Raw genomic sequence first — 25682 nt, 5'->3', positions numbered from 1 at the left:
TTTCAGCTGGAGTAGTTTGCTTGCATAATAATGAAGATCGGAAGGGTGGTTTGTTTTGCTTAAAAATACAGTTGCTAAAAACAGGAAGTTCTAGCATTTCCCAATATTAGTGTGGAAGATCTGATAAGGAGGTGATTCTGATAAATCTCTGAAGATTACTGGATACCACTAAGGTGTAAAAACCCCAATTTTGCATGCCAGAAATGCTGTAGTAGGTGAGACCTGCAGTCCATATAGGCTGATGCAGTGTGTGGGCAGTGGGACTAGAAGGCAGCATTTAGGGTGGGCATGTATGCCTGTCTGCTTTCTGAGTCTGTTGCTTCATGCACCTGTAGCGTTGGGTAGTAGAGTATGATTTTCTGGTTGTTCTTTGTCTTCTTCTGGACCTGTCATTTGGGAACATTTTGGAATTTTTTTACTCTGTTCGTCTCTGTCACCTCTTGAAACAAATTTGAAAAGTTCATTAACTGCTGTGAAAAGTGCTACTCTCTGAAGTTTGTTTTTAAATTGGTTCCCTACTCAGTGTCTCCCTCCTGCCCCAGTTCTGATGTGGGAGTCGGGCGGGTTGAGTTTAGTGGTTCTGTTCACCTCAGCCACGTTCCATGCCTTGCAAACCTCCACACTTGAAGAGTCTCAGAGTGTGCAGTGCAGCCTTTCCTAATGAAGCAGCTGCTTCACCAGTGAAGTCATGTAGGTGCTGTTCTGTGAGGCTGGGCAGCCTTGGGTTGCAGAGGCCAGGTCTGTAGGCCTTAGTCAAAACTGTAGGTGCATCAAGCTTTTGTGTAGCAGCTAAATGATGCCTTTATGGTCATTGTATTTCCAGACATGCCCAATATTTCAGTGGATTTTTGTGGCTTCTGCTAAACATTGGGCAGATAGTTTCATAGAATTATCAGTGATAACACAAATGTGTTTGCTGAGCTGTAACTTTAAAAGCCATTGTGATAATTATATTAATTATAGAGCTGCACGACCAGTCTTGCTTGTGAGTCGTTGCTACAGCCTGTCAGATGCTGTGGTGTATTAAAACAGAGAACATGGGAGAGCAAAACAGTTTTGATTGTCTAAATGATTTGGAGGAAGAAGAGGTAGTATGACCTTAATATGAAGGGACTTAGGAAGAGAATTGAGAGCTGGAGAAAATAAAAACATAAATAAAGCAAAACCAGAGTGGATGAGGAAAAAACTGGAAAGGATGTCTGAGGAGAAGTATTTCAAGACTAAACACTAGAGAAAGGGGGAGCAAATCCAGGGGCAGTAGGTTGCAGAAATTTGTTTAGAATTTTTTGAATACAACAAATTTCTGAATACAAATTTCTGAATTTTTTGAATACAACAGTAAGGGAAGGATTGAGAGGGAAAAAACAATGGAAGTCTGTAGAATGGAAAAAAAAGGAGATATAGGATTCCTGTGAAGAACATGAGATTGACCTCACTGTTCTCAAGTCTCAGTGTGTCTGCTGATCAACAACTAGTTTTGATGAAATCCATTCATTTAATATATTTAACCTCTAGAGCCTTGTAAAGAGCATGTAAAGAGCCTTTCTTATGATCAGATATTGGCTCATGAAAGTGCTTAAAGCTGCTAGTGAATTTGGTAGTGTAAAATAGGTTTCATCTCATTAAATATTAATTTAAAATACTGTTTAATATGAATTAATGAACATTATTAAAATTCTGTGGTTTTCTAAATTAGGTATTGGAGACTGCCAAGTGAAGTATTCAGCAGCTTCTCAATAGAGATTTTTTTATGCTGCCTTTATTAAGCTATTCCATAAATAGTGGCATGAAGCCTGGTGCTGTTCTCTACAGGACCTCATCCATTGCACATATAGCCATGTGCAAAAACCATTGCACTTGTGGGAATTGTGTAAGCTGGGAACGAGATCATCTGTAGGGCATCAGCTGCCTTTCCTCTCAGGAATTCCCTGCCTCATTTATCACCCCACTGTCTTCTAGAACAATACTGTGGCTTGATTATGCTCTGAAAATAGATTTGTGTATGACAGAGTTGAAATGGTAATACCAGAAAGTGACCAGGATGCCTATGGTATGTTATATATGCTTCCTTGGAATGCTTGAGGAATTACTGGTAATCAGTACTGTGAAATTCTTAGTTGACCAAAATTGCTGTCTAGTTTGAAAATCATGTCTGCAGTGATTCCATTTGTATGCATCAGTTCTCAGCAGGGCAGACTAATATTAATGTATTGTCTTTCTCAGGGACCCCTATGATTCCTGTACCAATGGGCATCATGGCTCCTGCTCCAACTGTAAGTATTACAGTAGGGATGTAGGATACCCAAATAAAATTGAGAATAAAACTTAGTATATGTCACCAGTGTTTTTGTTTTGCTCTATTCTGTCAGAATTGTATTATGAAAGAAGATGCTTAATTTTAAATGCAGCTATAATGCAAATGTTACACTAATTTCTCACCTAGACAAAGTTTGAAGTAATGTCTGGAGACACCAGCTGCAGAGGTGAAGCAGTTATTGTTCTTGCAAGAAGACACACTCCTCTCAAATACAGTGAGAGGCTTTGTCTTTGGATCATGTGTGCTCTTCCTGTGCAGTACAGTTAGATCAGGGAGGTTCCAGGTCTCTTACTCTGGAGTTTGTAGCCCTGACACAGTACCCTGAAGGCATTGCCTCATCCAGCTGTGTGAGGCCATCGCACAGCACTGCTAGGTTGTCCAAAAAGATGTGATTTGACAAGCTTACAGATAAGGTTGCTGTCTCCATGTTGCAGGAAAAGGAATAGTTGCATGTAATATCCATCTGTGGAAAAGCAAATGAAAGGTTTCTTTGTCTATCTTACAAATTTCAAGTTGGAAGGGAGGTTTATGATTTTTGGGTGAAAAAAAGTGCGCTTTAAAATATAAACATTACTTCTCGACTTCAATGTGAGTTACCATTTGTGTGATTTTGCAGGAGTGAAATCTCCCCAAAATACAGGATTTTTGGATAGCTTGTATTATCTCCTACTGGAGGGTATGTTCATGGTAACCAGTGTGTTTAAGACAGAGATACTGAAACAAATTTATTTTTCAGTTTTGTGATTAGAATAACTTTTAGTAAGTGACACTTCTAGAAAGGTGTTCTGAGAAGAGGGACTATGCATAAGAATTGTTAACTCTTAGGTGAAAGAAGAGTAGCAAAATGGAGCAGATGATCCTGCCTGTCTTTGTACAGTTAACTTGCAGATGTTTGCTCCTTAACCCAAAGAGACTTTGTGTTGTGTGTTTATTAAATAAAGCAGTAGTGTTTATTCACTGTGTGGAAGCTTTAAGATCATGTGTCATGTGTCCATTGAAGCCTTTGAGTCAGAGTTACTTTTCTATTCACACCTTGGTTTTTACAGTATTAGGTAAGGTAATTCAACTTCCAGTGACTCAAATGTTGCAAACTTGTTATTTGTAGGAGAAATAATACCTAATGTTACTGTATGCTCACCTTGAGACCTTCAGTGGCTGTGTTCAGTTATCTTTTGTTACTTTCCTTTGCCAGAAAATGGCCATCTTTTTTGTGTTGTAGAAAGTATTAAAGCCTGAACTGCTTATTGGTGTTTTACTCCATAAGCCTGAGGTTTGTATGAAAATTCAAATTTGAAATAAGTGCAGATCCCTAAGTCTCATGTCTTACCAATTAAAAAAAAAAAAAAAAAGTCCAGTGCTTTATTTTACAATTTCTCTTGCTCTTTATAGGTGTTAGTTCCTACCACAGTGTCTATGGTTGGAAAACACTTGGGAGTCAGAAAAGATCACCCCGGCTTGAAGAACAAAGAAAACGATGAAAACTGCGGTCCCACTACTACTGTTTTTGTAGGCAACATTTCAGAGAAGGCCTCAGACATGCTGATACGGCAGCTTCTAGCAGTAAGTACAGCAGACTGCTTGCTGCATTTCATCCCTGGCTGATGAATAAAGGACCCACAAGCATTGCATTGAAACTTAAAGTAGAGCTATTCCCACTCACTGGAATAGCAGCCTATTATGCCTGAATCCAATAATGGGGAGTACAACTTTTTGACAATATTGATGTCTATGAATATAGACGTATTTTATTTTTAGTAGAGTTTACCCTGTTTTAATTTTATAATATTTTGCAAAAAGTGGTCACATTTTTGTAATGCTTTCAACATAATAATTAATGATACTTCTCTTAATTGCAGAAATGTGGTTTGGTTTTGAGTTGGAAGAGAGTGCAAGGAGCATCTGGAAAACTTCAAGGTAACTGTTCATGTTTTTCAAAATCTCTAGATATACTTTTTTTTTATTAACTGGCAGCATTTTACTATTGTGACGCTTTGCTGTTCTTAATAATTTAACATTTTAAGATGCTGTAATATGATAGCTGTGAAATGCTTTCTAGTAAAGGACTAGTATTTTCTGGAATTGAGAATAAAATAATATAATTAAGAATGGTTAAATTGAAAGATGTCTTGGGAGCCTAGTTTGCTTACCTTTCTTTTCTGAAGTTGAATGATTTTATAGACTATTCCTGAGAAAGCTTTCCCTCTTTGGACTTAGCCCCAAAGAAAGATACTTTTCTAACACTTTTACAAGCCACTTCCAATAATATGTATTGTTCTTCTCCATGAAGGAGGTTTTTCTGATGTAAAATTGACCTTTCATATTGTCAAGTTGAACTGTTTTAATTTTTGTGACCTTTCCAAAGTGACTGCAGGAAACAATTTTGGTTACTATTTTTTTGCTGGTTTTGTATCTTGCTGGATTTATGGGTGTTTTTTTTTTTTTCTTTTTAAGGATGTAGTTCTGTTTCTTCAGCTTTTTTATCTCTCACACTTTTTTTATTTTGCTGTCAAAAATGTTTTTCTCATTTAACACTTTTATGTAACTGTTGTGAAGAACCTAGTTTGAATATCTGAAAGATTGAAACCCTTCCCTTTAGTTTAACAATGAGCTGTTGATTGATGCCCTTGATCATCAGACAATTGCAAATCCACCTGAGATGTCATCATATAGACTGCATTTCTTAGTTAAGACAGATATATCAAAAGCTTTACAAACACAATCATAGTCATTTGAGTTGGAAGGGACCTTTTAAAGTTCATCTAGTCCAACCCCCTTTGAAGGGCAGGAACATCTTCAACTGGATCAGGTTGCTCAGAGCCCCATCCAACCTGACCATGGAAGTTTCCAGGCATGGGACATCTAGAATGTGTGTACTGGTTCCATCTTATTTATTGGACTGATAATTATATCAAAGATTAGTTTGGTGGATGAACATTGAGTTTTTATGATGTGTACTCCTGGCTTTTTTTAAAAAAGTGTCTGTGTTCCAAGTCTATTGATTTAAAACACATTTTTAAACAAAGTAAATTACCTGAAGAACTTTAATGTGTTTATTTCTCATTTCAATCATCCATTTCAGCCTTTGGATTTTGTGAGTACAAAGAGCCAGATTCTACCTTACGAGCACTGAGACTACTCCATGACCTCCAGATTGGAGAGAAGAAGCTGCTGGTCAAAGTTGATGCAAAGACAAAGGCTCAGCTAGATGAATGGAAAGCAAAGAAAAAGGCATCTAATGGGGTATGTATATAATGTGTGATTTGCATTCTTTTAGTAGAATGTCAGTGTAATGTTGCTTTCTAGATCAGATTGTGAGCATGTCTCAGTTTCTACTTCTTTCTGTGTCTTTTATTAATTTTAGGATTCTGCCAGATTCACATTAGTGAGTCTGAAGATATGTTGAAAGGCAGAGAAATGTCAGCTCTTAATTCCCTAGTGTTTGAAGCTTGCTTACCTGCAAGCTACAACTACATTTCTAGAATAACTTCTGTAATTCATTAGGAAGTGCAGTAATATTTGCTGTATGTTTTGATTCCGTTGCTTCATTTTTGTTTAGAAACTCTTGAAAGTGCTGAAACCCTAGAAGAAGTTACTCTGTCAATCTGTAAATTTGCTGTCTGAGGGGAATTGATGATCTTTCCAAACAAGTACTGAAAAGGAAAGAAGTAGATCCTTCACTAGAAGAGACAGATATCAGGCAGTGGGCTGCTTTCAGACATTTAGTAGAGGGGAAAATTGCTTTTGTACTATCCCTTTCTGAAGCTAAGGATCTGCTCTGGAATAATTGCTGATATTTGCTATGTTGACTTCTTATTGAGATGCAAAGATACCTTAATTGACAAGCTTGCATTGAACTTAATGGTGTCTGTTTCTTTGCTGAAAGAAACTTGCTGTATTTCAACCCAAATCAAGTTGGGCTTTGTCTCTAACTCCTAAAGGTTTTTTATGTGCTTTAAGATACCACTTAAAACCAGTTTTTTTCAGTAAGATCAAAGTGAGAAGAGGCTCTAGTTTAGAAAACTAAAGATTCTAATCATGCTGTAGCAAAAAATTTTAAAAATTTCAGTTTGGAATTTTTCTTAAATACATGTAGATTATAGTGGAAACACAGATACTTTTATTTCATTTTACCTAACCAGAAGTAGAGGCATAATGATGACTTGCAGTTCTTGACATATTTTTGACTGGACGCCGTGTGTTTGGGATGAAATCCAATGGCTTGGGAAAGCAGAGTGCTAACTTTGTGAGGTTTGAATGGAGTACTGTATGAGCTCTTAGCCTAGGTAAGGGCTTGATTGGACTGCCTTTTCATTCTTACTTCCTTGTTTCATGTTGGCATCACCTGTGATACTGTGTTTCACAGCTGATGTTGCAAATGAGCTTTAAAGTATTTCTGGAGTTCTTGTACATCTCTCCAGAATTTTGTTTTCTGCAAGTTATAGTCAGTCTGGGGGGATTGATGGTAATACAGCAGCAGGTACTGTTTGTGACTTTGGTGAAGGCAACCATAGGAGAAATGTATGGTAGAATGAGATTAACTCCATGGTTTTTGTTGGGTCTTATTGGATTTGGCTTTTTGTGGTGGTGCTAAGAAAGGCTGTGAATTGCTGAGGAGTATTGATGAAGTGCATTGTGATCAAACTGCTTGCAATTCCTTTCATACCATCATTGGTGTGCTGGTGCCACTTGGATCCAAAAGTTTCAAATTTTCTCAAATATTTTGAACTAAGAAATCAAACATATAAACTACAACATGATTTCATACAGAGACACACCAAGCAAACCTTTATCTTATTACCTGCTCTCCCTGATCACTTCTTCTCCCTGGATCTCTTCAATTCCACCCCCTGTCACCACCTTCTAGCTCTTTTCAGCCTGCTCCTCCTTGGCCTGGCAGCTTCTTCAGCTCCAACTGAATCCTCCCTTCCCCCTCATTCTTAGCTGCTGCTCCATCAGACCCTTCCCTCCCCCTCACTCCACCCACCACCTATCGTTTGACGGGATACCCAGCTGGATTCTCAGGTGAGACTCCATTTTTCTAAAAGATTCAGGGGATTGAGAGGTGGGCTACCTTGCTTGGTGTGCACATCATCTTTCTATGCTTTCATGTAATATTTAGGGAAAGGCACTTCTTTGTGTTCCTTTTCCTCCCTACAAGGTTGAAAGGGGCAAAAAGATGAGGAACTGCAAAGTACTTGATCAACAATAATTTTAAAAATAGTTTGTTGTTCAAGGAATGTTTTTCCTAATGATGTTTCATTAATATAGTTTTCCAATTTGAAGTTGCAGCTTGGAAGTTTTAGGTAGGCATTGGTATTGCATGGCATTTAATAGAAGGCTTGGAGGAGCTGCTGTTGAAGTGACTTGAAGTTCTGGAACATAAAAGGCAAAACTTTTGTCTAAGAGCTGCACTATAGTGATTGCCTTTCTGGGAGTGTGTGGGTGTTTTCTCTTTTCCTGTCTACTGCCTTAATCACCATTTTTGTGTTCCTATTTTAGTATGGTATTTTATTGTACAATCCTACACTTGCTCTCTGCATCCATTCCATAAAACTGTGCAATAAACTGTGGTATTGCCAGTGTGAAAAGATCTGACTAATATAATGCAATTGATAATTACTTGTATTTGTAGGTGGTTTGGTTTTCATGTGGTGAGTTGTTTGGTTTTTTTTTTTTTTTTGTTTGTTTGGGGTTTTGCTTTTTTATAGTAAATACTGTAGGGGCATGAATGTGATGATGAAAGGTGAACTTCTGATAAAACAACTATTACTCTCAATTTGTTAAGTCCTGTTACTTTGCCATTTTTCCTTAGAACTCCAGACCAGAGACAACAAATGATGATGATGAAGCACTGGATGAGGAAACAAAGAGAAGAGATCAGATAATTAAAGGGGCCATTGAAGTCTTAATACGAGAATATTCCAGCGAGCTCAATGCCCCCTCCCAGGAATCTGACTCTCACCCCAGGAAGAAGAAAAAGGAAAAGAAGGAGGACGTATGTGTTTTGATTTTGGACAAAACAGATTTTTTTTTCTTCAACTCACCTTTATATAATGGCCAAACCTTGTGCAAATACTTTAAACCTAAACTTCTGATGAGAAAACAAATCAACAAGCATTGATGTCAGCAGCAATTCCTCTTTTTTCTTTTTTTTTTTGAGCGGAAAGCTAGTCAGTTATAGACACCATCCCTTCAGGATGGTTTAGGGATTTGAGCACATAAACTTCCTGGAGCAACAGGTTTGAATCTGGGCAGGACTGAACCGACCTTTCATCCCTCTGAAGGTGGAAATACTGAATTTAGTGCAGTTTAATCTGTATGTGCATATAGGGTTTTTCAATACGAACTTAAAAAACAACCGTAAAGAGTTCCTGCATACCATCCACTTCCAGTAAAAGATGCCAGGGCACTATTGTAATGCCACAAATTTGGTAGTTTTTGACAAAATACTTCTCTCTGCTTTTTGAATGCATTCTTGCAGTGTGCCTTGATCCAACTGGTTGCAGCTGTCTACTCATATGTGGAAGCACTTCATTAGTTGTGTATGTCCTTGAAGGGATCCTTTGGGGATGAAAGGCTCATTGTAATCTTCCTGCCTTACAAAATCACTTCTAAACACATCTCAGTTTGGCTGGATTTGGTCAGCCAGCTTTCCTATCCTTGTGAAATGCGAAAAAAAAACCATGTTAAGCAGGAATGAATGTTCTGGTTTAGACCTGCTTCTGTGAATGACCTTTTTATGGATTAAAACAAAATGGAGAAGGGGGAACAAGGATAAGCAAACTCAGACTTAGCTTTTCCAGCAAAGTTTCTAACCATGGGAAAATGGGCTTTCCCACTTAACATTCTGCACCTTATGTGAAAGAGAATTGGAAAGAGATAAAAGAGATTGGAAAATTGTTTGACCAAGATTTTTACCCACTTAAGTCTTCTGCAAAGTACCTATTCCAAGGCAATGATGCAGTTTCAAATGCTTGTGGAGTTTAAATGTGGTGCAAGAAACATCTCCCTCAGGGAGCAAGTCTATCTTCCCACAATATTGTTAGTCATGGCCAACCTGAGGTATAAAAGTGCTGAGCTGAGAATTTGTTTTTCTTTCTTCTCCCTCCCTTTGGGAGAAGATGTTTTCCTTGATGACAATTTGCAAATGAGTCACTGTTTAATGCTATCAGCTGTATTTTTTTGTTGCAAGTGCTGTTGCAATGTGTATTATCCTGTGGGTAAATATACATATATATGGCCATGAATAATGCCAGGTAGTTAAACATTGTAAGAGGCCTTTGCAGTCATGGAGAGCTGGGTGCTGGGTATGTCCCTGAGACAGAGCAATATTTTCTTAGCTCTGTGTCGTATAGAACTTTGCTAATCTGAGCCAGCTGAGTAGCCAAATGAGCGCTTGTAAAATACACAGCACTTGTGGGTTGAAATTGCACCCCATCATCCTTTCCATACTGGGAAGGAAGACAAGAAACTTGGAAGTTGCCATCTTTGGCCTGTGTGGATAGAGGTGGGAGTGAAGAGATGGTACTAGCTTCTTGTTCTCTTGTCCATAAAGGAGAGGGGAGAGAAAGACTGTGAGGGTGGGGGGGAAAGGGAAGGTGGATGCAGATATATTGTGGGGGCGGTGAGGGGGGTGTGGAAACTCACCAGCTTTGGGGCTGTTGTCCCCTGAAGGGCTTGGTGTGGAGATGACTCCCGCTGGTGTTAGCAGCAGAGGCTATTAGTTCTTCTGGGTGAAGGCATGACTGCTGTGGGGGAGTTGAAAATGTGTGTGGGGAGCTGAGAGTGAGTGGAATCTGGTTTTCAATTTCAAGCACGGGGGAACCTCGCTAATTCGCACTAACTATAAGAGCAGGTGCAATCTACCAAATTCTGCGAATTAGCGAGTAAATGAAATCAAGACATACCCACTGCAAATATACATATTTATTTTGGCAAGTGTAGCTTAGCCTTGTTTCTGATGCTACCATAGCGTACTAATATCCTGTAGTACACTTGTAATTCAGTGAAGTCTTACTAACATGAGACATCACTATGTGTTTGTAAGTAGTTCAGCAAAGGGAGAATTAGCGAGGTTCTTCTGTAACTTTGTTGAATCAAAGAAATGAGATCACAGCAATACAATATTGCGTTGTAGTACAAACATACAAAACATTGTTTTTCAGAGTAGTGTGCAATCAATTTTTAAAAAAAAAAATCTCCGTGGATTTTTCCGCAGATTTTCCGCAGATTTCCAGTGGCCCCACTGATACCTTATCCACTCATCACCAAGGTTCGTTTACATTGTAGGCTTTGACAATGACTATGTTTACTGCTAGTTGCCAGATTTGTGACTCTTGTCCATCTGATTTTTTTTTTTTTTTTCCACTCATTAACATCAGACTGTCAGGTTTGGTACTGCAGAAGGACTTTATTTTTCTCTTGCAAGACTGGTTGAAAACTTCTAACCTTCAGCTTTTCTCTTGTTCTCCTATGTCTGTACAGATGGCTGTTAATGCTTTTACTCCTGTCCCCCTTGTTTTTTAGGAGGATATAAATGCTATAGAAATGGAGGAAGACAAAAGAGACCTGATATCAAGAGAGATCAGTAAATTCAGAGACACACACAAGGTAGTATTCTTGTTTTTGCACTTGATACAAATTAGGCTTTTTCAAAATCCAAAAAACCACTGTTATAAAATTTAGCAGTACCATTGCATTATCACTTAAAATTATGTTTATATTAGGTTTAATATACATGTAGCTCTTTACAAGTCAGAAAAAGACAGTTGCCACGTTAAAGTGGCCCGTGACATCTTTATGCTAAGACTTTGATTGCTACTGAGTATTTTTCATTCTTCTCACTTCAGCATGAATAAAGGCAGCTTAAGTTGCTACACATACATTAAGTCAATATATTTATAAGTGAAGGCTAAACGGGGCTGCAGTATAAGACATACACTTGAGTGTGTTTCTCTAGGTAGATTTGTAACATTATCCAAGATTTTTGAAGAGATGAAACGTGAATTAAATTAAAGTCTTTTATTTTAATAGTTCTAAGTTAAGAGTGGGGGAAGATTAAAACTAGGTCAGTGGTTACCAGACTTACCAAACTTTAGATGCATGGAAGAACTGTAAATTCCCATAAAGCTAATCTATTCATTGACCCCCACCATTATGATAGAGATCATATGGTGACTAATGCAAGATGAAACTCACAGCTTGGAAAGTAACATGGAATAGGATGTAAGTATGAGTTTCTGTTTTTTATTATACTTATGGATGCCCCCTCAGAAAAATATGCAAAGGGGTAACTGGCTTGGAAATGTTTGTGCACATCAAGTCCCACCCCAGGGTCCCCACTTACAGAAGTTTCCACTAATGCTAGTGCAAATGTGAATGTTTCTGCTTTGGAAAGTGATACTTGCGGATCGGAGAGCACAGCTATGCATGTGATGGTCTTATTTTAATGTTTAGCTTAAAGTTGGTATTAATTTTTTCCCAACAAGATTGGAGTGGTCCTTGGCCTAGGGAAGTATCCACAAGCTGCTCTTTTGAGCACACATTTTCTTTCAAAGTACCCCCACGTCAACATTAAAGAAAATGTTGAAGATACAGCGAGGTGAAGTGTGTCCATGTTGTTTCAGCTTTACCACATGCAGTCACTGGGGATGGTACCATGTTTTCATGCAAACATATCAGTATGAACACAGGTGACTACATGTTATTGTATGTACACGTTTTCAGTTTTTCTCTTGACTAAAGCTTTGCAAGATAGAAACCTGGGGGAAAAAAAAAAAACTAGAAAAAGTCAACCAAAGAAGCTCAGCAATTGAACGTGAAACTGGTTAGTGGTGAAACTTCAGTAGAATTGTGTTCAATTCCAAGCCCCATGTTGTCACTGATACTAAAATGCAAATGAGTAATACTTTTTTTTAAATTGCAAACAAAACAAACAAAAAACAAGCTTCACTGTTTCAGAAGCTGTTGGGCATTTCAGTGCCCTCGATTTGTATTTTTGGGGGGCTGTTTTGAATTTCTTAACGTCAAAAATCAACTAGAAGTAATCATTGTGTATATTGGATATGTTTAAAAGGGGCTGTTGAATCTTTAGCAGCGGGCTAGTGAGCACAGTGAACCTTTGCATGTTTTTGGTATGAGTTTATAAACAATAACGACAGACTGTCAGGGTATCAGCATTGCAGGGGGCGTCCATTTACAGCACGGACGAGTCTGAAGAGAGCTCAAGGTAAGATTTATAATTCTTCTACCTGTTCATTTCTGTTCATTACTTCAGTTTATCTGATACTGTTCCCATCCCATTACCCTGTCAGATCCTTTTATTTAGGTTTACAGAAGTTAACTGAGGTCAGATTTTGATTACAAAATACACCTGTTTATTTTTTCAATTGGATTTTAAGGAAGTGGACTTGAGAAAAGGATTTTAGTATACCAAAACTTGTGCGTGTGTATTTACACTTCTGTGAATATATTTTTAATAAAAGAAAGAAACCCACTCTCTTGAGAAATCTCACCATAAACAAATTTTTTGAGAGTGGTGAAAAAGCAGGAGTTCAACTAAAGAAATTTCTATTGGAACATCTAAGATAACCTGTAAGTATCAACCACTTCAGTATGTAAACTTTCTTTAAAAGTATATGAAATTTGAGGTAAGTTGTTTTTAAAAGTTGACAACCTAGTTTAAAATTTTACCCTACTGAGGTTTAACACTGTAAAGCTCCTGGATAATACAGTCCTTAGAAATTAGTTTTGCAGCCCAGTGTGTATTATAGGATCTAAGCTTTATTTTTTCACATCAGTTTTCTACCAATTCCTACCATTTTTAGTCCCTTTTTCCTTTGTGATTTCAATGTATCCAACATGGGTTTGCCTGTATTGTGTTATCAATGCAGCATAGTTTCACTGGATACATTAATCACTGGTGATTTAGCTTTATTTCTGTAATCCTTTGTCGGTTCTCTGGTCCCTGTGCCTATGGCAGAAGAACACTAATCAGGTAAGATTGCTTTTTAAAGTTGTCTTAAATGCTTTGTTTAAAAGAAAAGAACAAAAAAACACAAACCAGAGAAATGCTGTTTCATTGTTCCAGTTTTTAATTTCATTTCAGTGATGGTAAACGTGGAGCCAAAGGGGATAAACCTGTTTATTCTGCTCAATATTTGTTCAAAAAGTGGTATTCTTGCATCCATCAGGTTGAAATTTGGTATATGTGGTTGTTATTTGGTATATTTGTGAACCGTGTACTTGCTCTTCCTCCCAGAAACATAGCTAATAGGCAAGGTTAATCCAGTGTTGGCGGTCCATGTCCTAGCACAGCATCTGTAAGTGAACACATAACAATTGCTTCCAAGGATGGATTTATCTATCGTTCTGTTGATGTATTTTCTATTGTCTTATAGGAATTCTGGTCATAAGAACTGTTTCTGTATGAAAAAAGGGGCAATTTTGTACAATTTTTAGTAAAACTGTAGCAGGTAACCTTTAGTTTCTGTGTTTCAAAAGAGCTATTTCCAACCTTTTTTTTAACTGTCTCCATCTTGCAGTGGTGGAAGTTAAGATTCCATTCTGCAGAGTCCAGTTCTTACCAATGAACACTTAGAACTTTTTTAGGGAGGGAAAAGGGGAAAAGTGACAGTTTTCTTCACTGTTTAACCACATGCACCGTGTGTAAGTGGATATATTTCTTTACCCAAGTTTTCATCTAGGATGGTTTTGGTGTTCCAAGACTTTTTTGGAAACAACTCACTGTCCCAGTAAGCATTCCACTGAAATATATTTTCCTAATTGAATGGAGTTAATTTTATCAGCTGGAAGTTCACTTTACTTGTACCCAACTGGCTTATAAGGCCAGTAGAATTTGAGTCCCACCTGAGTCATGACTGGTAGTGCACACTGAATGTGCAGTTTAGTCAGCTCACAATACAAGACCAGCCCTAGTCTACTAAGGTTGGAGATTGCTGGTCTGGGTAGATCTGTGCTTTTGCACAAAACTTAAGTCTTGTGATTGCTGCATTTTGATTTCATACTTACAAGTTCCAAAAAATACCCACCAAGCCCTATTTAATGTTTTTAAATTAGTGGCGGTTTTGGTATTTCCATTACCAGCCTTGTGTGTTGTGTCGGGAATATCCAGTTTGTGTAACTACAAAATTAACTATGAAAGTTCTCTTGTTGGTTTTTAGAAACTGGAGGAGGAAAAAGGCAAAAAGGAGAAAGAAAGACAGGAAATTGAAAAAGAACGCAGAGAAAGAGAAAGGGAACGGGAGCGTGAACGAGAAAGGAGGGAGCGTGAAAGAGAGAGGGAACGTGAACGAGAGAAGGAGAAGGAACGGGAGCGTGAACGGGAGCGAGATAGGGACCGTGACCGAACTAAGGACCGAGACAGAGACCGCGAACGAGACAGAGACCGGGACAGAGATCGTGAAAGGAGTTCAGATCGCAAGGATCGGAGCAGATCAAGGTAAATGTACTTCAGCTAGTATTTATTTCACTTTTTCTTAGTGCTGTTTACTAAATGCATATAGTTCAGTAGATCAGCTGCCATTCAAAAGAGAATGATCCTTGTGGAAGATCAGAGTAAGAGCAGGAAGTCCAAACTGGGAGAATACTTGACTTCCCCCCACAGCACAAGAATATAACAACTGCAGTATGCAGTAAGCAACTCTCCAAAGAGGATATAAGCATACTGGTTTTATCTCAAATGTCTCCTATTTTTCATTATTAGCTTTATTCCTGCTTAAGATTATCTTATGTTTGTGGCATTTCTTAGCTTAAACAGGTTTTATCATTTCCTTTGTTGGATTTCAGGGGGTTTTGTTTCAGTTGGTTTGGTTTGGGTTTTTTGTTTGGATTGTGGGGTTTTTTACTAAAAGCAAGGGAATTACTCATTCAAGCTGTAATTAATCATATCATATATCAAGTGCTGCTTTCACATTAAATCATCAGAAGTGTTGAAATTGTCTGTAAGCCACATGAACACAAAAGATTTGTTAAGGATACCCTTTATTTCTGGTAATTTTGGCTGTGCAGAACTGCTAACTCAGTCTCATAAGAAATTGCCATATGCTCATTCTTAGTTTCTGTAAATATTGCTATTTAATGGTTAGTGTTCAAACAATTACTTTTAGTGGGTTTTTGAATACCCATCAGTTAGTATTGATTTTATGCCCATTTTTGTACCAGCTAATCATCTTCTACAACTGCAGAAGAAAACTAACCTCTATTAATCATTTGATTGAATGGAGAGGCTCTCTACTGAACTTCGGGGTTTTTTCTTCCTTCAGAGAAAAAAGCAGAGACAGGGAAAGAGAACGAGAACGCGAGAGGGAAAGAGAACGAGAACGCGAGAGGGAACGGGAAAGAGAACGGGAGCGGGAAAGAGAGCGGGAACGAGAGAGAGAAAAGGATAAGAAGAGAGACCGAGAAGAAGATGAAGAAGATGCCTACGAACGACGAAAACTGGAGAGGAAACTGCGTGAAAAGGAAGCTGCATATCAAGAGGTAGGTTGGAATTTTAAAGATTCTTTAAATAAAAAAAAGTCTTTTGAGACTTGATAACAAGTCCTCTAGTATAAAACACATCATTCTTCTTTTCCTAAATCCATTTTTTATCTTTTGAGTACATGAGCTGGGGCAGAATATGTTTGTCACTGTCAAAACAGACTTTTTATTCGGGCGTTTTGAATAAAAATTATGCAAATTATTAGTAGTTACAGTTATTTTAAACAACAATTCAAACTAACTTTGAAGTAGTACTGCTGTTCTTAATGTTCTTGAGGATTTAAGTGTATTTTCTTCTGTTGCAGCGTCTTAAAAACTGGGAAATCAGAGAACGAAAAAAAAGTCGAGAATATGAAAAAGAGGCTGAGAGGGAAGAAGAAAGAAGACGGGAAATGGTAAGGCGTGTAGTTTGACTTGTAATTTTCCTTGCCTTGTTCTCTTGGTCCCATTTAGAATGGAATATTCTGGATAGTAATAGAGCTCTCATTTTGTATAAAGGCTGCATGTGTTTTTATACACCCCCCCCCCTCAGTTAATAGACTTGAAACAGAAGATGTCTAGTAAGTGGGAGTACTACTTAAAGTCTGAAAAACAAAGCCTAGTGGTTTGGTCTAATTAAGGCATAAGCATGAGAAGTAGGCAGCTGCAAAATACTGTGGTCCAATCATCGCGTACTATTTCATCTGTAACTTCTGTCAGATTTGTGACAAAACCTACTGTGTGTTCTATGTCATTTAGGTAGAACTAGACCTGTTTTTTTAACTTCCAACCTGCTCATGTGCCCAAACCTTTTATGAGCTACGATGCAATATTCTTTAATGTATCTCTGCACTTAATAAAAGCGTGTCCTTAGTTCATTAGTTGTGAAATTATCAGTTACCAATGTAACACTTGGAAGCTTTGTTGGAAAAGACACCTTTGGAAGATAGATAATTCTGTAATCTCATCATTTTGTGCTAAAGCATAGAAAAGTTATTTTAGGTTTTAGGAGTGTTATTTCACTTCATAGATTCCCAGAGGAGAGACGTTGAGGTAGTAGAGAGTGGGTTAGAAATTGCTTCAAAGCCTTATGTGCAAAGAAACACACAGGGGAAAGAGGATTATAAAATACATTGTTTCATGTGGAATCCACCTTTTCCCTCTAAATGCATGAGCAGGGGACAAAATGTTTGAAATTGGCTCAACTATATTTTCCATTCCAAATCCTCCTGCATGCTGGCTGTGGATTGCAGTTGTAGAAAACAGTGTTTCATTTTGTGCTGAAATTACAGCCATAATCATAATCTGTTTCTCAAAGTCATTAGCACAGAAATATATTGTTGGTTTAAGGATATTGCTTAAATACAGGTTAGAAGTTCCTAATTGAATTTCCCTTAACAAACTGAGAATTTTGCCCCTTTTATCAGAGGGGGAGAAAGAGAGGAGACACTTTCTCCCTTGTCCCCTACAGCGGGGCGAGTCTCCTCTTTTTCTCCCTCGCCTGCACGTTAATACCACATAAGCCTGTACCTTGATGCCATGTGGTTTTTTTCAGTACCACAATAGGAGGGTGCTTATCCTAGGAGCACCCATCAAATTTGTTTCTGTGCATGACTGTCTTAAAAAAGCTCTTGAAACAAAGCAGTACTTATAAAATACAGTTAGGCTGCCATGCCAGGATTTGAAGAAAAGGAACTTTTGATCTTCTTAATCTGTAATGCAAAACAAAATAAACCAAATAAGTATACATGTATGTGGATGGGAATGTTTATGTGTGTGTGTGTACATATATATATATCTATATATTGGTGACATGATACCAGTGGACCCTCTGGATGCAATACCAAAATTTTCCATTTTCTGTTTGGAAAACTCTGTATTTTAGTTTAAAGCAGAGTAGATCTACAATTAACTTGCTAATAACATTAATAAATTTTAAACTCCTGAAAAGGAAACCAGAAATCCTTATTTATGTTTCAATTCCTTGCAGGCAAAAGAAGCCAAACGGTTGAAAGAATTCTTAGAAGATTATGATGATGACAGAGATGATCCAAAATACTACAGGTATGTCTTTGTATTCCTAACAAAAAAATGTCCATTTTTACTTTAAAACACAGTTGTAGGGTTTGTTGGTAGGGGCTTATGGAGTTTATATTTGCCTTGTAATGTGGCACTGTAAGGTTAATGTGGCAATAATTTCCTAATTATTTTTGTGTCACTTCATAAGTGGCAGAGTGAAAAGGGAAGCTCATTACTTCTGCTGGTTAATGCTTGGGAGTAACTGCTCATTCCCATGACTTTATTTTTGTGAGGCAGGGCAGAGGTCAGTATAATGTCAAAATAAGTTGCGGGGAGCAGGGAGAAGGGAACAAGCATGCTTCTAAATAATTCAAGGCAAAGAAGCTGTAAATAATATGAAGAGCCAGCTGGTTAATGTAGATGATTGGGAACATCCTTCAGCATGGGACTAACTAACATTTGCATAAAACTAAATTAGCAGAAGTGGTTCTGGCCAAATACCTATAAAACTTGATTCTTTCTCTAAAGAGATCAGCAGCCACATGCTCTACTTCTGTTTAATGTGGTGGGGTAGATTCTGTACTGTAAGGTTGAGACCTTGTATCTTAAGATTCTAATGTTACAAAAACAGAGGATGCCAGGTGCCCTTATGAATCTTATTTTCATTTAGTGGCAGATATATGTGGCATGAAGTTTTTCTTGTATTGTGGTACAAGCCCCTCATTGAAATGTTGTCTCAATAAAAAATATGTATCTTTTATAGGGGTAGTGCTCTTCAGAAGAGGCTAAGAGACAGGGAAAAGGAGATGGAAGCAGATGAACGAGATAGGAAAAGGGAAAAGGAAGAATTAGAAGAAATTAGGCAGCGTCTTCTGGCTGAAGGACATCCAGATCCAGATGCGGAACTCCAGAGGGTGAGTTGCTGTTGGTCTGACAGGAAAACGAGTCCTTTGTATTCTGGTTGTATTAAGCCAAATTGGTGTAAGAGACCTGATACTTACTATTATCTCTATTTGCTTTTTCTTATAAAGAAGTCCAGATAGGCGGTAGGAACCATGACAACAAAAAAACTTTCCAGATCCACATCCAGATTTGATGGAGTTGAAAACAAATTTGAATTAATCAGGATTCCTTATAAGAATGCCAGTAGTTATGGTTCTTTTTCTTGGCTAACAGCCTTCTAAAGAGGAGGATCTTTAGATTGTTTTCAAACAGTACTGGTTTTGAGAGACCTTCTGTTTTTGCTAATTGTCTGTTTCATTGTAGATGGAGCAGGAGGCTGAGCGGCGTAGGCAGCCACAAATAAAACAAGAGCCAGAATCTGAGGAGGAAGAGGAAGACAAGGCAGAAAAAGAAGAAAAACGAGAAGAGCCAGAGGAAGAGGAGGAGGAGCCTGAACAAAAGCCCTGCCTTAAACCAACTTTACGACCTATCAGTTCTGCTCCATCTGTCTCTTCAGCTAGTGGAAATGCAACTCCTAACACACCTGGTGATGAATCTCCCTGTGGCATTATTATCCCTCATGAAAATTCACCTGAACAACAGCAACTGGAGGAGCATCGGCCCAAAATTGGACTCAGCCTCAAATTGGGCAAGTTTAAGTTTTATTTCAATCTTCCTTATGGGATCAAAATAAAAATTGTCAAACTGAGTAGCCACCTGATTTTCCAAATACGTCGAATGGTTTGATGTATTTATTTTAAGTAGTTGTTATCCAGATACTGTGCTTGAGTTGACCTAACCAGAAGATACATTTTATAGAGCTCTCTTCATCCAAAACCTCGAGGCCAAAAAAGGAGGGAAGTTTAGGCATGTTCAAGGGCCAATTTTTGTAGAAATATTCTGAGCTGGGATTGGTTATTTTCACCTGGCTTTCCACCTTAATATATCTGCAAATATCTCTTTGAAACTCATAGCTACTTTTCATTGGTGTAAGTATATGTTAAATTTAAGACCTAGGTAGTTCTTATGTTTATTTAAGACCCTTTTAAAGAAAAATAAAATTAGATTTTTTTTCTTCCTGTTAGAATATTACAAGAAACTGATGACAGTTGTGGGTGAAATTTGAGCCCAGAATTCCTTAGTACTATAGAAATTTCCTGCTGTTTTAAAAAAATTACTTGTGAGCAGCAGAACTAAAAACATTTGTACTCCAGAAGGTTTGTGTGTTTATTATTTACTATTTTGATGAAGTTGTGCTGGGCTGCACTTTGAGCTCACACTGTGTTATATTTCGAATGACGAGAGACTGCATGGTCTGAGCTGATGAGCGCTTTTCTTACGCATTGCAACCTTTCACTCTGTGCTCTGCCTTTGCTGAGGCTGAGGCTCGACTATGGTCTTCCCTCAGAGACAGTGCTTATTGGTTTCAGGGCAGAGAAAAAGACCCTATTTTTCAGATGGGTCAGTCATTAACACACTCCATTAAATATCTTTACTTCTTTGGCCGCTTTTGTAACAGAGTTTGAGAGATGAAAAGCCAGTGTCAGGCATTCACAGACGTTTATGTAGCATATAAAGCAATATTCCTCAAGTAATGAGGGAAGAGCAAACTTGTTGCAGTGGATGAATACATTACTCTGCCTTTTGGGTTGTAGGTGCCTGCAACAGTCCTAATCAGCCTAATGCTGTAAAAAGGAAGAAACTTGCTGTGGATAGTGTTTTCAATAAATTTGATGATGAAGACAGTGACGATGTGCCCCGAAAAAGGAAACTTGTTCCCCTGGATTATGGAGAAGAAGATAAAAGCAGTATCAAAGGCAGTGTCAATACAGAAGAAAAGCGCAAGCACATTAAGAGTCTCATTGAGAAGATACCCACAGCAAAACCAGAGCTCTTTGCTTATCCTCTTGACTGGTCAATTGTGGATTCAGTAAGTTGATTCATTTAATCATTTTTAAAAAGGCTTAATTTTTCCAAATAAACATTATAATTGAACAGAAAAGCAAGATTACTGGGACCACAGTGGATTGGAGTATCATCATCAAGTGGAGTCAAACTTGAGTCCTCTAGTTATTGTTCATACATAGTCCTTATTCTGAAGTATGGCTGCTTTTTTTTTGGGTTTCCCTTGAACTGCCACTACAAATTATCAAGCAGTTTTATGGAAGGAGGAAAAAAGACTGTAAAATGTTTGAGTGGCTCTCAGCAATACTTGCATATGCCAAATCTTTAAGGGTTGTGTCATTGATAGCAAAATGTATCTTCTGCTAAACAGCTGTTTGTGTCATTGATAGCAAAATGTATCTTCTGCTAAACAGCTGTTTGAGTCTTCTAGATACCTATTGGGCAGTTCTCACAACAGAGTGAAGCTTAAAGTAATTATTAATTTTGGTTTTGTGTTTTTTTTTTCCAGACGCTAATGGAACGTCGAATTAGACCATGGATTAATAAGAAAATAATAGAATATATTGGTGAAGAAGAAGCCACACTAGTTGACTTTGTTTGCTCTAAGGTTTGTGTTTTCTGTGTTCTCTGTGAAGTTAGGGCTTTCCTCCCTATTTAAAATGTAACAGTGACTCCTGTACTCGTGTTTATAATGGCTTTTCTTGGTTTATCTTGGGGCTACCATATGAGAGGCAAAGCAAGTCCTGAGAGTTTTGTGACACAGTTGATTAGCAGAAAGTCAAACTGAGAAGTTGAATGTTTTCCATGCTTACATTATATATGGGGTGCATATATATGTAAATAAATGGAACTCTATGGTCTTGAAATACAACTTACTTGGTTCTGGAAAAAAAATTAAATACTTAACAGGTAGATGAGAAATCCAGTTAGGAGGAGTGATACAGGGAGAAATTTGCCTTTTTCTTCCATTAGCAGCTTATTGTTGAAGGAGGGAAGTTTTTTTCTTTAAATTAAGAAAACATAATTGGAGATATAAGAATAGCTGGCAAATACAGGACATGTGAATCTCTGGAGCTTCCTGGAAGTTGTTCCTCGGTAGTTGGCCATAAACTAGGACTCACTCTGATGGATTCCGATGCAGTTTAATGCTAATTTTTGCCATGACTGTTACTGGAACCTGATGAACTGCAAATACTTCTTGCACGTGCAAAGATTTCAGAATTCCTTGGACATAGCTGGATTTGTCAAAAATGTGTTTAGGGTTTATTCTAAGTTTTCCATCTAAAAACATTTGTTTCTTTCAGGTTATGGCTCATAGCTCACCTCAGAGCATACTGGATGATGTTGCCATGGTAAGCAGACATTCTGTAACTGATATACCTTCTGCATTTTACTGAAGCTAAAAGTCAATTATGCAAAATAGCAAGAGTCCATAACAGAAAACGTGTTAGAAATAATTAAGCACATTGTGCCAGCACAGGCATTATTTTGCTGTTACAACACTTAGGTACAAATTACTGACCCCTCTTCAGAACTTCTCAGAAATGTGGAACAAAAATTTTTTGTCCCTAGTAGTAGATGTCAAAATCAACAATAACAGAACTATGTCAGAAATAAAAACTTTTATTCCTTCTCATTCTTATGAATAGATTTTTATTAGTGGTTCAGTGGGTCTTTTCCTAATTAATGAGCAAAAGGTGATTTTCTGTAAAAAAGTAAAAGCTTTTTTTTGCCTGGTGTTGGAAGAGAGAAACAGTATGAAATAATGCTACTGTTCCACCATGTTTTCATACACTGAAAGGTAAATAAAAACTAATCTGCTCTCTTCCTGTAAGTAAACTTGGAGGCAAAGTTGATAGGATCCACTTGCATAGTGCAAGATAGTAGATTGTTTTTGGTGTGACTAGTAGGTGACTTGAGGAACTTTGGAGAGATGCTGTGCACGCTAAAAGTTTGTACAGATTCAAGAAAAGCCTACATAATAAGTTCAGGGAAGAGAAATCCTTTGAGGGTTTATTTAACAAATGTCCAAGGAAGTTCCAAATCAAAATGAGCAGAGATTAGGAGTTAATTTAAAAGAAGACAACCACATGTGAATGTTTTGTTCTTACAATATTTCCAAGCCTGCCATTTCTCTGCCTCTTCCCAAACCACTTTTGGTGGTTTAGTTTACTGATGCTTCTTCCTTGACGTGCTCAACAGCTGCACTATACAAGGATATGGTTAGAGCCTGGTCAAGTCACTGAGGCTGGACACACAAACTCACCAGAGTTCATTCGGTCCCTTCTCTCAAGGACTTGTATTATGCTGTATCCGTTTTTTTTTTTTCTGATCTGTCTACAATTAGTCTTTATAACTGGAATGCATAACCTAAAAAATAATCTATGAAATGTGTATTTCCTACAGGTACTAGATGAAGAAGCTGAAGTTTTCATAGTCAAAATGTGGAGGTTGTTGATATACGAGACAGAAGCAAAGAAGATTGGCCTAGTGAAATAAAGCACTCTCCTTGCTTCTAGGGTTCCATTTCAATTTTGGGCTTTTTTTTTTCCCCCATTGTTCAGAGACTTGGAATTTTCTCTGTTCTCAGAGACTTGAGACCTGTATTTTTTTATGTAGAAAATGTGAATTTTTTTGTCCTCTGCTCTGAGGCCCCTTTTACCCTTCTGAATTAGTTATCAAATCCTGCATTGGTTCTCTTTATAATACATGAGGTACAATTACCAGTATGTTTTATAAGCTGCAGCTACTGTACATGCTCTTTGGTAATTTTGTTATGTTACTCTGATTCTTGTAAATATTAAAAAAAAAATCCCCTGTTTTGCAAAACATTTGCACTTAATGTGGAGCTATATCAGTTACAGATGAAGACAAAGGATTTTACTGCAAGTTTATCAGTCTTTTTTTGGGAGCATACTTCCCCTTTTTAATTTAAGAAGTGATCAAAATACAATTTAAAAATAAGTGTCTTGAGCTGTTTTCACAGAACAGCTTTGTGTGGTCATTTGATCTCTTCATCTGACTGGAAAAGGATTTCCTTCAAACCTCTATTTCTAATGTGAACCAGTAGTAATCTTGGCACTTTGTTGCCCATTAAGAGTTACTAATGAAGCTGGGAACCTAATCTCTTGCAGATGTTCTGTCTTTCCCAGAAAGTGCAAATCACAGGAAGTTTTTTATTTGCTCAGTTAAAACAAGAGCAGGACCTAAATTCAGTAAGTGCTACCTAATGGTTTTTGGGGTTTTTTTCTGCTCGATTTCATTCTAGCCCTACCTACTATCCCTTCTGTCTCCAAAATAATCAGATGGTTTTTTTAAGAAGAAACTATTTTTTAAAACTTTTTATTTTTAGTATTTAGAAACAAAACAAAAAGCCCTGTTTGAATATGACAGTCTCTTAAAAAAAACCAACCAACCATGTAAACTAAAACATAAGTTGTCAAACAAAGCTGAAATCTTGTTTTTATCCATACTGTTAAACTAGCCCTGACTTTTGTTTTCTACTGTATGCAGTCTGTTGTCCACAAAAAGAGGGTAATATTTTCCTGCCTTGTTTGTATGTTTTTTTTATAAATAGACTGATATGGTATAAATGATGACATGTACTGTAAACTGCATTTTTTTTATCTCATACCTGGGTAAGAAGTCAGATCTATAATGTGCTGTGAGCTGTTTTGATTGCAGGAGGACTGTGTTCCAGGGAGCAAACGGTCTCAAAGTTATTTTTAATTTTTGAAACAAAATTCTTAATATCAAACAAATTAAGTAAAGGTGTTCCAGTATCTCTGTATTGTATTTAACTGAAGGATACAGGTTGACCTGTTCAGAAAACATAACTGTGACCTTGAGTTACTAGTTGTTGGTATCGGGAGAGGACACTTGAAAACACTGTTCTTAACAATTGGGATCGTGTATAGGTTCCACCATGTAAATATTTCAGATATTAAAAATGTATATATTTGATTTAAGGGTTGATATTCTTTTGGAGTCTTATGCAGCATGCAATTGTATTTAATACTGCTTACTGAATCAAGTGTTCCCAATTTAAGGTGGGGGTGGAGTGGGGTGTGTTTAAAACTACCTCCTGCTTACATCAGGTGACTAGAAGCCTGCAAATTTAGATGTGATCCCAGTATGTTCTTTCTCATCTCTGTGGTACTACACGACACGCCACCAAATGTTCTTTTTTAACTTGAAGTGTCATGCTCAGATGTTACTTTCATGTTGTGCTTGAGTTTGCCTGAGCCTGTTTTGGTTTGCATGCTTACATGTTGCAATCTTCCTAATTTTTTCTGCAACTTGATGGTTGCAACCCTAAGAAATTACTTCCCTGTTCTCCCTATACAGTTCTGCATCTTTATTTATCAAAAAGTTTTCAAATTCTAAATAAATTCAAAGCTTGCTCTGTTTGTAGCAAATACAGAGAAGAGGGAGACTGAGCATCACGAGTGCCTTTTGACCTGGTAAATGGCATTCTCTGTCATGAGTAGTAGTTAAACAAGACAAATGTGACAAACACATTGTAATGCCGCTGTGTGACAGATTGCCCAACATCCTTATCCAGATTCTTCAGAGAAAGCTCAAGTTGTGAAACTTCAGTTCATTTCTGCCCTAAACTAAAGCTGTGTGTGCAATAGACATAAGCTTGTACTCTCCTAAGGAGACTGAAGGTGCTGGGATGAGAAAGACATGTAAACTCTAAGCTGGAGTGTTAAATATCTAGGTAAATAAGTATATAGAATCATTGTCATATCATCAAAAAATCAGTTTTGTGGAAGTTCAGGTTTTTTTCAGTAGTGGAAGAAGAAAGGAATGTTCACTAGATGAACTGTGGTTTGGCTTATCAGCAAGTATAAAGTCACTTCTAGTTTTACTACAAGTTTTGTTATTATGTCTCAGTGATACTGCATTTTGTGCCAGTGACGCTGGGGAGTATAATAGAAGTTATGTACTGGTGAGGTTCTTAGCATAGAAAGTAACTTCTGTTTGTTAGCTTTCAACATGTGCTAACAGAATTATT

The 25682-nt window shown here is 37.5% G+C and overlaps 1 protein-coding gene across 2 annotated transcripts in view; it reads left to right on the top strand.

The window, feature by feature from the left end:
• Positions 1 to 24625, top strand: part of RBM25 (RNA binding motif protein 25) — a 32872-nt gene extending 8247 nt beyond the window's left edge. The window contains exons 3-19 of one of the 2 annotated variants that reach the window (XM_063159171.1): positions 2224 to 2273; positions 3707 to 3877; positions 4174 to 4231; positions 5397 to 5557; positions 8130 to 8312; positions 10536 to 10589; positions 10844 to 10927; positions 14500 to 14777; positions 15601 to 15817; positions 16123 to 16212; positions 17787 to 17860; positions 18579 to 18729; positions 19082 to 19406; positions 20413 to 20687; positions 21171 to 21269; positions 21967 to 22014; positions 23069 to 24625. In XM_063159171.1, coding sequence (XP_063015241.1) covers positions 2224 to 2273; positions 3707 to 3877; positions 4174 to 4231; positions 5397 to 5557; positions 8130 to 8312; positions 10536 to 10589; positions 10844 to 10927; positions 14500 to 14777; positions 15601 to 15817; positions 16123 to 16212; positions 17787 to 17860; positions 18579 to 18729; positions 19082 to 19406; positions 20413 to 20687; positions 21171 to 21269; positions 21967 to 22014; positions 23069 to 23161 — 2411 coding nt within the window. In that variant the 3' untranslated portion in view covers positions 23162 to 24625. The remainder of the gene's footprint in view (positions 1 to 2223; positions 2274 to 3706; positions 3878 to 4173; positions 4232 to 5396; positions 5558 to 8129; positions 8313 to 10535; positions 10590 to 10843; positions 10928 to 14499; positions 14778 to 15600; positions 15818 to 16122; positions 16213 to 17786; positions 17861 to 18578; positions 18730 to 19081; positions 19407 to 20412; positions 20688 to 21170; positions 21270 to 21966; positions 22015 to 23068) is intronic. The other variant, XM_063159172.1, reaches the window with a different exon arrangement.
• Positions 24626 to 25682: the final 1057 nt, after the last annotated feature.

This window comes from Melospiza melodia, chromosome 6 (assembly GCF_035770615.1).
Source record: "Melospiza melodia melodia isolate bMelMel2 chromosome 6, bMelMel2.pri, whole genome shotgun sequence".
NCBI lineage: Eukaryota > Metazoa > Chordata > Aves > Passeriformes > Passerellidae > Melospiza > Melospiza melodia.
The sequence above is the reverse complement of the archived record's forward strand: the minus strand, read 5'-3'. Positions and strand labels throughout refer to the sequence as shown.